The sequence below is a fragment of the Dipodomys merriami genome, unplaced genomic scaffold (assembly GCF_024711535.1).
Source record: "Dipodomys merriami isolate MVZ:Mamm:240054 unplaced genomic scaffold, mDipMer1.0.p SCAF_6, whole genome shotgun sequence".
Classification (NCBI taxonomy): Eukaryota; Metazoa; Chordata; class Mammalia; order Rodentia; family Heteromyidae; genus Dipodomys; species Dipodomys merriami.
In genome coordinates this window covers 37,708,855-37,726,499 of record NW_027206179.1, presented here as the reverse complement: position 1 = coordinate 37,726,499, position 17,645 = coordinate 37,708,855, and the positions used below count along the sequence as shown (strand labels likewise).

The following is a 17,645-nucleotide window of genomic DNA, read 5'->3' as shown; positions in this document are numbered from 1 at the left end:
TAATGAAAATAAGAGCAATTCTTGTAACATATCCATAGCTTGTCATTACTAATCTAGAGTCAGAACAAGTGAAAGAATGTCCTAGTGTGAGGGGGTACGCTAATGTGTTTACTTAGGAGATACCATGCATATCACTCCAGACAGGCTCAATTCCTTCCTCAGTTGCCACTGTGGCAGCGTCCCCAGGTAAGCAACCTCCTGCCTCTCCCATGTGCTGTTCACAGCACATGAGGCTGTCTCCCACACCAGACTGTCTTTATCTTTTTTTTTTTTTTTTGTCGGTCGTGGGGCTTGAACTCTGGGCCTGGGCGCTGTCCCTCAGCTCTTCAGCTCAAGGCGAGCGCTCTACCACTTGAGCTACAGCGCCACTTCCGGTTTTCTGGTGGTTTATTGGAGATAGGAGTCTCACGGTCTCTCCTGCCCGGGCTGGCTTTGAACCGCGATCCTCAGATCTCAGCCTCCTGAGTAGCTAGGATTACAGGCGTGAGCCACCAGCGCCCGGCTGTCTTTATCTTTATATTACTCCATTAATATGCAAAGGACTATGCACCAAGCAAGCGTCATTTAATCTTAGTTAATAATGAATGCCTTTGATTCACACTTCTTCACTGGCTTTCTAACAGGTAAATTTTTAATAGGTTGGAGTTCATATTAGTGAAAAGCCTTAAACATAAGACTATTAAACTCTCTGGCTATCTCATTACTTCAGTGTATCTGAAAGGGAAATGTTACATCAGTGCTGCCATGTAGATGGGCATAGCAATCTGTCTGTGGCAAAGAGATGACTTAGGCAGACTATTAGCAAGCTTGTCTGAGCCTGGGTATGATGACAATGGCACAGGGCCTAGAGAAACCAGGGCCTCAGTCCCAGCTTTACTGCTTTTCCAACATCCAGACATGGTCAGGTACTTTAGCCCCACCTCCTTCCAGGGATTTACGTAGGCAATGTAAGTGTGGAAAGCACAGCTGAGCACCATGCTTGGGACATGGCAGATCCTTCCACCTGCGCTCTATCTGTGTTTGTGAATAGCATTCTTTACTCCTAACCACACACACTAGACATCTCCAAAGCCTTCCTTACCCCTACACTCATAGCCAATCAGCTGCCACATCTGATATTCCCATGGCTTCAGTGTTGCCCAGGTACCCTTCTTTTCTGCCATCAAACTACTGTAACAGAATGTACAGAGCTGAGGGGGTCCTGGAGCATGGGGTGTCTGCTCACGCAGGAAAGGAGACTGGTCACAGAACTGAACAGACAAGATGATACTGAGGTGTTTTACATTTACCCACTGAAGAACTAGAAAGGAAGAAGAAAATGAGGTACTTCAGGCAGGGGGAAAAAGTTCCTCTCTGCCAGACACATCTGGAGATTCATTTACAGGTATGGCTGAGGAATGGTGTCCTTTGTCATGACCGTATAGATGAGTCTTTTCTAGTATATTTACTGAAGAGCTCACTGAAGATGGAACTATACATTTTTCTGCCTTTTTAATTAAAAAAACTTCGATAGAGATCAAGATAATGCTTAATAAATAAATAAATATAAATGACTCCCTTTTCAAGTGGAATATGGCAATGTTTTAGAAAGAATTAAAGATATATCCTCTAAACATTATTTAGTATTATGGTGACAAAACGGGTTTATGAAACAATAATTAGCTTTACTTCCAAACATCTGCAATGCATAAATTTTAGATTTAGTAGAGTCTCAACTGAAGAGACTATGTAATTATAAACCAAAGGTCAGGGGCTCACACCTGTAATCCTAGCTATTCAGAGACCTGGCAGATAGATTTGAAGCCAGCCGAAGTAGAAAAATGCTTCAAGACTCCTCTCTAAAATAACAAGCTAAAAGCTTTGCTGGGGTTGTGGCTCAAGCAGCAGAGCACTAGCCATAGGCAAGTGTGCTGCATGGGAGTATAAGACCCTGAGTTCAAACCCCAGCACTAGAAATTTAAAATTTCTCTTTCTCTCTCTCTAAATCTCTCTCTCTCTCTCTCTCTCTCTCTCTCTCTCTCTCTCTCTCTCTCTCTCTCTCTCTCTCTCTCTCTCACACACACACACACACACACACATACAATTACTAAATTGTCTGGATTTAAAATTTTGAGTCTTCGGGTCACAGTAACATAAAACAACAGCTATATCTATATGCATATAATTCTAATTCAAATAATTATTGAGTCCCTATGCTATGTTAGTCACTGTATTTGAGATATAAAATTATGTGATAAGACTTATTTTTCTATAAGACTTGGCTCAAAGTTAAAAAAGAAAACCTGAGATTCATACAAGTTAGGAAGCTTCTCTAAGTTTACCAGTTAGAAGTGACAGTCAGTTTCTAACACTTAATTCTTGAGTTCAAACTTAAGCTGTACTTTGGTTATAATTCTCTCATGTCAAGCCAGGCACCAGTGGCTCCTGCCTGTAATCCTAGATACGCAGAAGGCTGAGATCTGACGATGGTGGTTTATTTATAATCACCCTGGGCAGAAGGTTCATGAGACTCTTTTCTCCAACTGACCAGCAAAAAACTGGAAATGAAGCTATGGCTCAAGCGTTATAGTGCTAGCCTTGAGTGGAAAAAGCTAAGGAGTAGTGTCTAGGCCCTGAGATTCAGCCTTAATACTAACACACACACACACACACACACACACACACACACACACACACACTCTTTCATGTGTCTAAATTCCTCCTAAATTCATGATGAAATTGAATCCCACTGTGAGGTTTTAAGAGGCAGGACATCCAAGAGAACTCTACCCTCATTGGTTAATCCAACCATGATGGATTAATGGGCTAATGGGATGTGTGAGCTACCAAGTGGGTCTGACCAGTCAGTCTAGTCCTTTCCCTCATCTCCCCATATCCCATCCCACTCCAGCCCTTTCAGGACTTTACTAGCAAGAAGAACCCCATCAGATAGGACACTTGAACCTTGAATTGAAACTGTGAGCCAAAATAAACCTCTTTTCTTTCTTTCTTTTTTTTCTTTGTCAATTGTGGGGCTTGAACTCAGGGCCTGGGTGCTGTCCCTAAGCTTTTTTGTACAAGGCTAGCATTCTGCCATTTTAAGCCACAGCACCACTTTTGGGTTTTGAATGGTTAATTGGAGATAAGAGTCTCACAGGGACTTTTCTGCCTGGGCTGGCTTTGAACCGAGATTCTCAGATCCTGAGTAGCTAGGATTATAGGCATGAGCTATGATCTCCTGGTTTTGTGTGTGTGTGTGTGTGTGTACACACGCATGCTAGGGCTTAAACTAAAGGCTAGTACTCTACTGGGTTTTTGGTGTTTAATTTTATATAAGAGTCTCCTGGACTTTCCTACCCATGCTGGCTTTGAACCATGATCCCTACAGTGCAGCCTCCTGAGAACTCAGGATTACGGACAAGAGCCATTGGTGCAATTTTTAAAAATTACAGGTTTACAGTTTTTACAGTAATTAAAATGAACACTAAAGCATATTGGCTATAGAGCACCACAGATGAGAAGATTTGATATTAATTTAAGAGCATAAAACATTTCCAGATTCAGTTGACATGGAGTATTTTTACAGGGTTCAAGCACAGTTTTTTTTAAACCGTTTTTTAAGCTTAACTTTATCTGTTTCCTTCATCATGAAACTGCCAAAGTCTGCAGAACAGACAGTCACGTTCCATTTCATATGGTGTCACACACACCAGGAGAGCTCGTTTTCTCTCTTCACACTCAACATCTGGGTCTCGTGCGCCATCTAGTGGCTGTAGGAATCACTGGCGCCTGAGTGTTCCTGTGGTGCACTTTTACAAGTTTCTCTAACCATTGTTTTTTAGAATTTTTATTTTTTTAATTCTAAGCTCACTCCCCTCCCTTTCGTAAGTCATCAGTTATAACCTCAACTCCACATTCATTATTTCTGGTCACACAATAACTTACTCAATATGCCTAAAGTAGAGTTAAGGTTAAGAAGATCTTTATTAAAAGCATGTAACCCAACCTGAATTTCTATACAACCAGCTTTATTCATCTGGAGGGCAAGTGTAAATTATGTAATATTTAATACAACCCTTAAAATGAGGGAAATCTAGAGTGCTACTTATTCATAGCACAGATTTGACTGACTACATTGCTCTAGATACTCTGCTTATTAATTTAAACACACTACACACTATCAATCATGTAGAAGAGTCACTGAAATGACACTGGTGACACCATATGACATCTGCCATGTAAGTGGCTGCTGAGATGTATCTTTTTTAGGGAGAGTCAGACATGGGGCTTGAACTCAAGGCCGGGATGCTCTCATCTTTTTCACTCAAGGCTAGTGCTCTTCGACTTTGTGCCACAAAGCCACTTCTAGTTTTCTAGTGGTTTATTGGAGTTAAGAATCTCATGGACTTGTTTTCTGCCCTTTCATAAGTCATTCATTATTACTGGTCACACGCAATAACTTACTCAATATGCCTAAAGCAGAGTTAAGGTTAAGAAGATCTTTATTAAAAGCATGTAACCCAACCTGAATTTCTATACAACTAGCTTTGATTTCATTTTGAACACTACTTTATGAAACCTTTTGTATAATCATAAATCAGAATCCAACATGGCTCACTTTGAACCAGTTTGAGGCAATTAATCAAATTTCCTTCCTTCCTTCCTTCCTTTTTTTTCTTCCTTCCTTCCCTCCCTCCCTCTATTCTTTTTGTTGTTGTTGTTCAGGTACTGGGGCTGAAATTAAGGCCTCAAACTCTTGGCTGGCTTTTTCACTGCATTCTACCATTGGAACATGTCTCTACATCTAGCTTTCTGCTGGTTGATTTTAGATAAGAGTATTCTGAATTTGTCTGCCTGGGCAGGTGTATCCTTAGACCTCAGCCTCCCGAGTAGATAGGATTGTATGAGTCACTGGCACCCCTTGTCTCATTCTTTATTTATATTAAAAATGGATATTTGAGCCAAGTGTAGTGGTGTATGCCTGCCTATAATCCCAACACATGGGAAGCTGAGGTTGGAGGATCACAAATTTGAAGCCAACTTGAACTACAGAGATAAGTTCAAGGTCATCCTGGGATGTAGATCAAGACCTTTTCTTCCCCCCCCCCCCCAAAAAAAAAGTTACTTGATAGCTCAGGAGTCTGTCTATGCCAATAGATTAGAGTCATCTCTTGGGATTCCATGCTACCTCAGATATAATACTTGCTAGATGGTCAAGACTCATATAAAACAGATTTACATATGGCTAACAGGCATCTTCCTGAATATGCCAGGTTCCCTTCCAGATATCCTATAACATCTAAGACAATGGAAATGATACATAAATAGCCACTATGTCATTACAGAATGTCAAGACAAAAAGATTTATGCATATTCATTACAGATGAAAGTTTTCATTTTTAAATATTTTCAATCCAAGATTGGTTGCGTCTACACAGTTGGAAAACCTCAGATCTACAGAGCCAACTATTTCTGTCTGCTAAGTGGATGGCTGTAAGATACACACATTTGGGTTGGAGGTAGCACCATGATGTGGTTCTAAGCTATTAGTTACAGAATGATGACCCACCTGGATGAGTTCTCCAGGGTCTTGCTGTCTCAGGGCATTTTCCTTGAACCTGTCCTAGCCAATACATCCATCAATTAAGTTGGCAAAGATGGAAAAGCTGAAGAAGAAAGCTAACAGGATGGGTGGCGAGGGGTTTTGGCTGATTAGAATGATGGGTCCTGATCAATACCATGTGTACACAATAGTTCCCAGAGTGGAAACGTTTTGTGCAACCTGAAGATAATGACACCAGAATGAAAATTCTGTCCTGTAGCCAGCCAGTGCCTGTCTATACGCTGATCCCCAGGGAAGCCATCCCTGCAGGAGTAGCTGCAACTACAATACAACCTTGCATGTTTGGTCTGAAAGATGGTGATTATAGGTACAAGGGACGAGCTACATCTAGCCAGCAGCAAAAGAAATAATGTTTTGCATGTAACAGAGAAGTCCACCAATGAGACACCTTCCCTTCATGTGGCATGAAGACATACAAGGACCCAGTGATTAGCTGAGCTATCTGCACAGACAGAGGACGGACAGTGTCTGCTTTGGAGAAATGAGGAGTTCAGGACAGTGTTGTGAGGAACACGAGGGGCAGTGATGGAGAAGTTCAAGGTGATCTCTGAAGGCATCACATTCATCCAGAAGGTTCCGAGAGCCAAAGAGGAAACTGTACACTGTAAAGACACCACGTCTCTGCCCTGGAATTTTACCCAGCATGTCTTGCAGAGGAGTAAGATGTTACGTGAAGTATAGAATGGTGAGAAAATGAGCCAGGAGCCATGCTGGAGGAGACAGGATCCTACCAGCTGCATCTACTAGGCTGTTGTGAAAATCGAACAACAGGAAATAGGGATAAGTGTGTGAGAAAGTACGCAGCAGTGACTCTTCTCTGTGAGATGACCAGCCAGGGATACTTCCAGTAGGAAGCATACTTGACTCTGCCATGCATAAAGTCCATCGTGACCCTTCAACTCTGACTGTGTTTTATTAATAAAGCCAAGCTAGTTAATTGGCCTTCAGCATTCAGGGTGTATAATGCTTTGCATTGTGTTATATAAATGATACCACATCTCCTCTCACAGCCTAAGTTAAAACTCATAAGATGCAATCTTTCAGTGTCATGGAGTTAAATCCTTTAATAGTGCCTGATTAAAAATCCTTTCTGCTGGGTACTGGTGGCTCCTAGCTACTCAGGAGGCTGAGATCTGAGGATTGCGGTTCAAAGCCAGGCCAGGGAGGAAAGTCTGTGAGACTCTTATCTCCAATAAACTACTCAGAAAACTGGAAGTGGCACTGTGGCTCAAGTGGTAGAGTGCTCACTGTGAGCTGAAGAGCTCAGACCCAAAGTTCAAGCCCCATGACTGACCCAAAATAATAATAATAATAATAAATAATTCCTTTCTTTCTCTCACTGCCTCTCTCAGGGATAAGATGAATAGAAATGTCTGTGTGAAAATGAAGCAAAAATGTGTTCTAGAACAAGAACTCAAAATATGTTATGATTCACAGATGACAGATCACTCATATAGCAGAAATGACTCCATAGAAAGTCAGTAACAAGAACAGTCCACACTTCCTGTATGATTGTAATCACAATCTCCCAATGGGATGGAAACTGTGAATCACATGCAATCTTTGCCTTCATGATAAAGAGGCTGACTTAAAAACAGTGTCTAGGATCTGGGATAAAGACAGTAAAGAGCATGAACAGCTCTGGATTGATCCGAGCACTGAACAGTCTCTCTTTATCCATGACATCTTACAGGCATGAGCCACCAGCACCTGGCTTGTAAAAATGCATTTTGTCCAGAGGCAAGAAACTGATTCGACAGATAGCAGTATACAGCAGTACAAGAGCACACTTATGGCAGCGCCCTATGGGGCTCCCACTGACACGGAGGTGAGGGGCCCGTGGAGCTGTACCTGTGTGTGTCCTCCGATGAGCCTTCAGGTGAGAGCTTTTTGTGTACACTTTGTTGCATCCCTCAAAATCACATCTGTGGATGCGCCGTTTCCTGGAGTCGGGGGATTCGGAACGTCTCTGGCGCCTTGTGCTCTCGATACTAAATGGTGAAATTGAACTGGAAAACAGAAAAATGGAGTCATGGTGTAAGAAGCACATCTCTCTCCCTCTCTCTCTCTCTCCTCTCCTCTCCTCTCCCTGTCTTCTCTCTTTTCTCCCTCCCTCTCCCTTTCCCTCTCTCTCCTCTCCTCTGTCTTCTAGCTTTCTTTTCTCCCTCTCTCCCTCTCTCTCTTCCCCTCCCAATCTCTCTCCTCTCTCTCTTCTCCCTTCCCCCCCACCCCCTCCCCCCTCTCTCATTGTCACTCTCTCTCTGGTCTAGCTTAGAATTGGGTCTCATGATGGGGTGGCAAACCCCACAGCCACATGATCCTCGTGTCCACGTTCCCTGCCACCACCTCCTTGGACGTATCTTCTTTTCTCTTTTCTTCTTTTTAAAAAGATTTTTTTTAAAAAAAATTTCATTATCCTTAAGCAATTGTACAAAGGGGTTTCCATTCAACCCATCGATCTATGAGTTTAGTGCATCTTGATCCATGTCTCCCTTTCATCATTTCCCCCATCTCTCCCAACTCTACCCATCCCCTCAATTTAACTAGCTCCATTTTCACATCTGTATACTGAATATTATGTCTACATTTGCCAACCTTCCTTTTTCCATTGGTATGCTCCCCCTTGGTCCCCCTACCCCAACAACACACATAATAGCTTCCTGGTTTTCATTTTGTTAAACAATCCGTTGTTCAGTTATACCACTGGAATCCTTCCCTGCATATACCATACTTTAGTTAAATATGTTTGTGTATATATGCTTACAACCTTGTATATGTTTACACAGTTATAATTTAGATTAAACGCCCACATATAAGTGAAAAGTCCTTTCTCTGAGCCTGACTTACTTCACGTAACGTATTTTTTTTCCCCAGGTCCATCATTTTTTTCTGAAAATAACATATTTATTTCTGATGATCCTCACACTCTGGAGACTGAGGCAGGAAGATTGTGAGCGAGCTCAAGGCCAGCCTGGGGATCACAGTGAGACACTGTCTCAAAAACTTAACCAAATCAAACCAAATCAAACCAAAACTTAAACCCAAACTGAGTGAAAACAATGCTAAGTAAATAAGTTCCCTAGTCAGGAAGAAAAAAAATCCTATGGTAGTAAATGAACACCTCACAGTCTTGGACTTCTGAATACCCCTTACAGAGAATATTTTAGAAAGTCCTGCTCTAGACAAATGACAATATACATCTATTGAAGAGTGTCTGCATTTCATGCAGTAACATAAAATTGTGCAGAATCACAGTGCGCATTTCAAAACAAGTGAGGTCAGGCTGAAAGAAATGGCACGAGTACCTCAAAAACATGACTCATAGCAAGCTATTTCTGTGCAATAAAATGCACCTGACATTTAACTTTCCTAGGTGGTGGTTTCTTGTGGTCAAGAATAAAGTGCACTGTATTTAAAGATTAGCTGTACTACTATTATGAAAAATGTTTGAACTATAAAGTTTGGTCCTGACTTGCATGTTGTTTAATCTTAATGCTCCAGTAGAAAAACAGGATTAGTTTGCAATGTCAGGTAATTGATTAGCATGTACCTTTTTTCAAACCTTAATCTCTTTTGATTGAGACAGAAAGTATGACTCATCTTTTCTTACTTACCCATGAAGTTCTTTAGAGTTATTGTGAACTGTGATAAAAAAGTAATCACTCAAATTTCTACCATAAAATCTTACCAGTATTAATATTTTGACACATTTCAGTTTTTGTTTCGATACTTTTAAAAATTAAGTTTCTTACATTTTGACATATTTGTAATTTCCTTATGATTATATTTCTAAGCTAAAATTAGTTTTTCTTAATAAAGTATCTTCTAGCTGAACATTACAAATAAGATCAATTTCCCATGTCTTCCTTTTCCTTCTTCCATGTAATAGTTCTACCATCAGTTTTATTTAGCTCACCAATTCATTTAGGTTATCTATATATAATCTTCATTCATAGGAATTCTTAATATCATAGGTTTAAAAATAGCTGAGTGCTGGTGGTTCACACCTGAAATTCTAGGTACTCAGGAAGATGAAATCTGACAGTCACAGTTCTAAGCCAGCCTAGGCAGAAAAATCTGAGAGATTCTATCTGAAATTAACCAGCAAAAAAGCTGGACTGGAGCTGTGGCTCAAGTAGTTCAGTGCTAGCCAAACAGGAGAAGACAAATAACATTATGCTGTTAAAATTATTCTAGCAAGCTATTCTACCTTTGAATATTAAACAGTTGAGATTTTTTTTTTGGTCGGTAGTGGGCCTTGAACTCTGGGCCTGAGCGCTGCCCTCAGCTCTTCAGCTCAAGGCTAGCGCTCTACCACTTGAGTTACAGCGCCACTTCCAAAACAGCTGAGATTTATCGATGTGGATACAAGTAGTTCATATCTATAATTTATCAATTCTCATGTGCATTTTTCACATTTTAGCATTTCTAAAAATGTGGATGCTTCTTGCAATTGATGGCTTTCTATAATTCAGCTGGCATATTTTTTATTAGTAGTACATAAAGTCCGTCTCATTTATTGATTTAAAATAGATGACATTTCAACTTAGCTTAAGAATTGGTGATTTTTTTCCTACAGAGTGAGTGAGTTTATTTAGTAAATAGTTTATTTTGGCAATTTTATTTACTTCAGTTAAAACTCTATATGGTTTTATACTGTGTCTAATCAACTCTGAAATTGAATCACAGAAATAGCTATAGACAGTATTCAAACAAATAGAACTTTACAAAAGCACTGAGTTGCTTTGTTCATAAGCTGCTGTTTACTGAGTCATTACTTACAAAATATGATAGCAACTCAGTAAACATTCATCCCAGAGTTTCAAACACCAATTTTGTCCTAAGTGGTGGACACATAAGACTGCTTGTAATACTATACTATTGCATTATTCCAATAAACTGTTTCTGAATATTTCCTTTAGAATGTCTGCTTTTTACATTCTCAACATGTTGTTTTGCTTCTCCAAATATCACACTAGGTAACCAAAGCTTTATACTAGGTAAGATTAACTATAAATATTGTTTATCTTCCCATGTTGCAGTTATACGCAGGATCTACCTTCCAGTGGAAGAACATAGGTTATGCAAGCCTGAAATGTGGCTAAGTAACTTTTTTTTCCAGCCTTTGTATCAATCAACGTGGATTTGTGGTTTTCTACATAATCAACCCAGTTTGTACGGATTGGAATTTATTGTGAAAAGAGTCAAAACAGTGTGACTAGTCTATCCTATGAAAGAGCAGCTTTTAGTCACCACTGACAAAGTACACTACAGCTCTGTATATGATCCATGTGAATGAGACTGTGTGTCATAACTGCACAACAGAAAGTCATTTCCTAAGTAAACAGTCATAGAAATAAAAATGGATTTGGACACAGGGACCTTAAAAATTTTGTCATTTATTATGTTGTTTATGTTGTTTATATTTATATTTATATAAATATGTTATATTTATTATGTTGTATGATGTTTAACATCTTGGTTTTTGTTTGTTTGTTTGTTTTTAAGGATAGGTAGGGCTGGGTGCCAGTGGCTCACTCCTGTAATTCTAGCTACTCAGGAGGCTGAGATCTGAGGATAACAGTTCAAAGCCAACCTGAGCAGGAGAGTCTGTGAGACTCTTACCTCTAATTAATTACCAAAAAAACAAAAAACAAAAAAACAACAACAACAAAAAAAAAACCAGCTGGAAATGGAGCTGTGGTTCAAGTGGTAGAGTGCTAGCTTTTAGCAAAAAAGCTTAGACTATGAGTTCAAGTCCTAGAACAGGCAGAAAAATAAACATACAAAAGACACGCTGTTGCTACTTTGAAATTAACATTATTCTGTAATAAGAACATTTTTGTATAGTACTTTCTGTACATTAACATGTAGAAGTCTATATGTAACTATATAAATACATGCACTGTTTTCTCCTTGGTTGATTTTAGCTATGTAATTGTGATTCATTCATGTTTACCAAGAAAATTCAAAAAAACTGACATCAAAACCAATTAACTACTAAACGGCTTTAAAGGAACTAATGACACAATGGCCTGGCACAATACATCCACTATTACATAAAAGTTGGGTAAAGAAACAGAAGTGCTGGTGAAATAGTGTCATGAAATTACCTCAGCAGGAATCTTGCCTTCACGTCAAAATCAAGACAAGTAGATGACCTTAATAATACCAGACTTCATTCCCTGATTTTCTTCATCCTAAAGTCAAACTATTTCAAAAATGGAGAACAACTATCTAAAATTATCTGTACAATAAAGATAACAACTACAGCGTTAACATGCACAGTAGATGAATAGCAACCATTAACTTGGGGTTTGACTGTGTTAAGTCTATGGCTAAGTCCAATATGGTGACAGGAAAGGTGCCAGGTCATTTTGTACCTCTACTGTTGGAATTTGAGAAATGTTTGCTAAACATGAATAAGTGAATCTAGCTAGCTATTCTTAAGGCTTCATTTCATAAACTTAGTTAATTTTTAATTGGTTACTGAATTCTTACTACAATTGTTTGATGGTGAGTTTTCAGATAATAGCAATTGAATTCCTTACTCCTAAACACATTTAATCAAGTTCTGGGTTTAAATGCTTCTGGACATCAAAGAGTCTGGCAAATCATTAAAACCGTATGTGCTGTTGGTGGCTCTCATGTGTAATCCTAGCTATTCAGGAGGCTGAGATCTGAGGATCAGGATTCAAAACTAGCCTGGGCAGGAAAGTCAATTATCTTCAAATAATCAACAAAAAAGCAGGGAGTGGAGGTATGGCTGATGTGCTCCCATGACAGCCTTCAGTGAAAAGCCGAGAGAGCGAGCAAGGCCTAGTACCAGCACACACACACACACACACACACACACACACACACACACACACACACACACACACACACACACACACACACACACACACACACACACACACACACACACACACACACACACACACACACACACAGTTCTTTCCTCTGAGTCCCAGAGAATGGAATTCAAAAGTATTACTTTCAATACAGTTCTCAGGGTGGGGCCATGGACATTTCTGTGAAGGATAGGGGAAGGGAAAGAAGGGCTCCCTTTGATGCTGTCAGGCAGCTTGCACATAGGGAAAGGTGAGAGTGCTCTTCGTTTCTTGACAATGTTACCTGGTCTTTCTTACTAAGGCACCCTGGAAGTGTATGTGCTTGTGAACAGAACTGTGCTCAATACACTTCTGGAGATTTCTACTTTACCTGTCCTTAGCCATGGTCCCTGTTTAGAAGGCATGGGATGTCCTGAGATGCATGTGACCTGACTTTCTGCTTCAAAAGCTGGACTTGTTCTCAAGGATGGAAATGTGCTAGTCAAACAACATACTCTTATACAAGAGTCCAATAATCCTCAGTAACAACTATGGTTGTTACTGGATGGATGACTCAGGTGGCAGAGTGCCAACCAGTGAGCAACAGGGGCAGATACTGAGTTCGAGTCCAGAAAAAAAAATGCATGAGGTAATTGTTACTCTGTTCCCAAATTCTCAAGTAAATCCACACATGCACTGGAAAAGAGGAAACACTGGCAGTCCCTTCTCTTCACCAGAAGGTTAAACCATTTAGAGTAGTGAACACATGTCTGAAGAGACGTAGCGAGCACCACCTGGTCATAATGAGATCGAGAGAGAACAAAAGAGTGAATCATGAGTTCAAGCTGCATAACAGATTTGCCTGAGATAGCAAGTTCAACTAGAACTATATCCAGAGAGGCTCGAAAAGTCAACAGCTAGAAACAGCTCTACTGAAATAGAATGTACTACATCGGCTCCAGGAAAGAAATGAAGGTTCACTGTAATCAGCCAGTGATAAGAGACAGAGTGATGAGATGCTCTTCACTGAAACTGGAGTTCCTATAGGAGTTTAAAAAAAGGGGGTGGGGGGCTGGGAAGGTGGCTCAGTGGTAGAGCGCTTGCCTTGCGTCCCTGAGGCCCTGGGTTCGATTCCTCAGCACCACATAAGCAAAAAGAAAAAAGCCGGAAGTGGCGTTGTGGCTCAAGTGGTAGGGCACTAGCCTTGAGCTGAAGAGCTGAGGGACAAGGCCCAGGCCCAGAGTTCGGGTTCCACGACGGGACCCCCCAAAAAAAGGGGGGATGGAGTGGGGACAGGGCATTCTTTCAAGGCTAGAGAGAGGACATACACTGAAAAAAAATGAAAGGAGAAAACCCTGGTCTTGAAATGGTTTTAGCCAATTCAAATGAAGGATTTCAACAGGAGAACACAAAGCAGGGCTAGGATGATAGGGAACATTAACAGAATGCTTAGAATGTGTTCTGCTCCTTGTGCTTTAAACTCAAAGCCACCCAGTGAGTTTGATACCATTAGTATCTCCATCTTGTAGAAGAAGAAACAAAGGCACAAAGAAGTTATCACTTAAGTCAAGACCTAAGGGCTTGATCTCAGAGTTCAAGCTTCACTATTGCTTTATACTGAATCAGAGGAAGATGGCTTTTACAAACCGGCATATAATAAAATACGAGAAAGCAACAAAGCCAGGCACTGGTGGCTCTTGCCTGTATTCCCAGCTACTCAGGAGCCTGAGATCTGAAGATTGTGATTCTAAGCCAGTCCAGGCAGGGAAGTCCATGAGACTTATCTCCAATTAACCACCAGAAGTGGCACCATGGCTCAAAGTGGTGGAGCACTAGCTTTAAGCACAAAAGCTCGAGGAAGGTGCACAAGCCCTGAGTTCGAGCCCCATGACTGACCAAAAAAAAAAAAAAAAAAATAAGTTGTATTGCTTAAAGTTTCACTCTCACCCATTTATAAAACATCCCAAAGCATGCTTGAATGTAGAAAATTGAAAGGTAAACCATTTTAGAAAGACAGGTGCTTGGTCTACCTCCTCTTCTACCTAAGTAAATATTTTTTGAAGGTTGTTGTACATTTACTCACTGGTGAACGTTTTTTTTCAAGGCTGAATGTGGCAGTGGTATGGGACAGTGACCCTCAAGGCCACAGAATTTTAGTCCCTACTCTGCCATTCCAGTTTGCATACAAGGTTACCAGAAATTGTTCTGAGTTGGTTGAACCATCAAGCTACCAGAAGAAAAGCAGCGGCATCAGAAGTTTGTTTTCTGCTGTTTTCCAAGTTTAGGGTTATTCTGAGTCAAGTATTACCTACAAAAATTCTGAGTTAGTTCTGCCACAGAATACAGGTAGGGAGAACATCTTTCTTCTTAGTGAACCAAAGGCTGCCTTGGGAATGAATTAGCCAGGCCATAGCACACAGGAGGTGAGATGTTCACTTAACCAAGTACAGCGGGCTCTCAGAAAGATTGCACACACATGGCTAGGAGGGGTAATCCAGTTACCATGCAGCCTCTGCCTCAGCCAGCAGGTGGCTCTCAGATGCAGGGACCTCCTTTCTTCCACACTACCAGAGACTGCTTCTAGCAAAGTACATCCATTGTCATTTCTCTGACATTAATTGGGGATGGGGGGAAGGGGATAACTTGAGATAAAGTCATCACCAAATCCATAGCAGCTGCATTCCTACACCGCACACATTTCCCTGAACAGAGTTCTTTTCATTCCTGTTTATACTTTCTGAAGGGAAACTACTAGCAAAAAAAAAAAAAAAAAAAAAAAACAGATTGAAATTCTAAGATCAGTCCAGAAGCTCTGACTAAGACATCATGTTTGAATTTGGATTCAATAAAAATGTTTTTACAAAATGTATAAATCAAGAGCAATACATTTGCTAAAACATGCCCAAAAGCTCAGTCGCAGCCTGTATTCAAACGAGGGCTTGGCACTTCTTTTTTCACATGAACAGACTGTGCCCAAAATGCATTTCTAATTAGTTTTATTTTAATAAACAAAATCTCCAACCAAGCTGATTAAAGATAATGGGTTTACAAATGAGCCTTTCTAGGGGGCTGGGAGGGACTGGAGCTGAATTCACAGTACATCATGATTTTACTTAACTGTAACAGCTGCCATCAAATATTGTTTTTCACATAGTTTTCTAGATCATTAAAAACTCCAAACTATTATAGGCTTATCTTTCTGCTCTTTTTTGGATGCATTATAATTAGAGAGTAGGATTATGAGTTGCATTAAGGGAAGGAGTTTAACGATAACCAGAATTTTAAAAATGACTTGTTAATGTCACCAGCTATGATTGGTTTTACTATTAAACTTTTATAATGAAATTAGGCCACCAGTTGATAAAGGATTGTTTCTGAGCAAAAAGATCTATTTTAGATACACAGTATGTATTAAAACTAGTTACTGCTAGCCAGACGCCAGTGGCTCACACCTGTAATCGCAGCTACTGAAGAGAAAGTCAGCCAGCCCTAGAAAGTCCAAGAGACTCATCACTAATTAAGCATGAAAACAGCCAGAAGCAGGTTTGTGGCACAAGCGGTAGAGCATTAGCATTGAGCAAAAAGGCTCAGGGACAGCACCTAAGCCCTGAGGTTCAAAACCCTGGACTGTCCCAATCTCTGTCTATCTGTCTGTCTGTCTGTCTCTCTCTGCCCCACTCTCTTACACACACACACACACACACACACACACACACACACACACACACACACACACACACACAGAGTTACTTCTGCAGGTGCTAGTGGTTCAGGTCTTTAATTTTAGCTACTCAGAAGTGATATCTGAGGATCAAGCTTTGAAACCAAAAAAGTCTATGAGACTCTTATCTCCAATTACCCAACAAAAAGCTAGAAGTGGGCCAGGTGCTGGTTACTCACACTTATAATCCTAGCTACTCAGAAGGCTGAGATCTGAGAATTGTTGTTCTAAGCCAGCCCTTGCAGGAAAGTCTATGAGACCCAATTAACCACCAAAAACCCAGAAATGGTGCTGTGGTTCAAGTGGTAGAGCGCTCGTCTTGAGTTGAAGAGCTCAAAGACAGCGCCTAGGCCCAGAGTTCAAGCTCCACAGACGACAAAAAAAGGAAGGAAGGAAGGAAGGAAGGAAGGAAGGAAGGAAGGAAGGAAGGAAGGAAGGAAGGAAGGAAGGAAGGGAAAGAGAAAGAAAGAAAAGAAAGAAAAAAGAAAGGAAGGAAGGAAGGAAGGAAGGAAGGAAGAGAAAAAGCTAGAAGTGGGGTGGCTCAAGTGGTAGAACACCAATCTTGAGTGAAAAAAGGCAAGGGAGAGCCCTGAGTTCAAGGGCTACACACACACACACACACACACACACACATACACACACACACACACACACACACACACACATGTTACTTTGCAATTAATTCACTTTATACCACAAACTCAATTCACAATGCAAGATAAAACAAAAGCTCTGAAACAAGTGTAAACTTCTGACTTACACTGGACTAAGTGGAAGACACACAATTTGCTTATATATGGAGGGGCTTTTTCACAGACTTCAGAATGTATAGGGGCTTAAATTATGGTTTACGTCAGGAGTTATAGTTTGGTGGATCATGAGAAACTTGGAAAAACATTCTAGGTTAGAAGAGGATTACAGGTAATTACTTTAATCCAAATGTCCTTAAGGTGGGCCTTGCCTAGTGACCCCTACTGCCCTAGAAGAGATGCACTTTATTTATGTCTATCTCTAGAGCTCTTGAATATACCTGGCTTTGAATTTTGGTGAATGAGAAAATAAATTCTCTTTATCTGACTAAAGATACAACTTGAAGTTACTCGAGTGCGTACATGTGTCTATTATCCCTAGACGTTTGAAAGGCTGGAAGAAACGGGAAGTAGAAAAAAGGAGTGTTTCCTGTATTTTCAGAGGGATTTACCAAGCTCATTCATTTCAGTCTTTTCCCAAATAATCTTTTAGCAGAGAAATGGATAGGAAGGGCCTCATTTTCCTGTATCAGAAATGTTCTAATGACATAGATTCACCATCAAGAAAATCAAACAGCTTGGATAAAGACAGTGTATCATGAAACTGTCTTAAGTATGTAAATGGATATAAGATGTCCCAAATATGTAGTTCTATAGAGATACAGTAGTGCAATCATAAAATAAACTTTTGACATGACCATCAACACAAGCTTCCATCTATTTTATGCTGATCATTAACC

The 17,645-nt window shown here is 40.3% G+C and overlaps 1 protein-coding gene across 8 annotated transcripts in view; it reads right to left on the bottom strand.

Moving 5' to 3' along the window:
• LOC138814048 (Krueppel-like factor 12) overlaps positions 1-17,645 on the bottom strand; it is a 708,935-nt gene that overhangs the window by 18,866 nt on the left and 672,424 nt on the right. For all 8 annotated transcript variants that reach the window (XM_070002825.1, XM_070002822.1, XM_070002820.1 and 5 more), the window contains one exon: positions 7,454-7,611. In XM_070002825.1, coding sequence (XP_069858926.1) covers positions 7,454-7,611 — 158 coding nt within the window. The remainder of the gene's footprint in view (positions 1-7,453; positions 7,612-17,645) is intronic.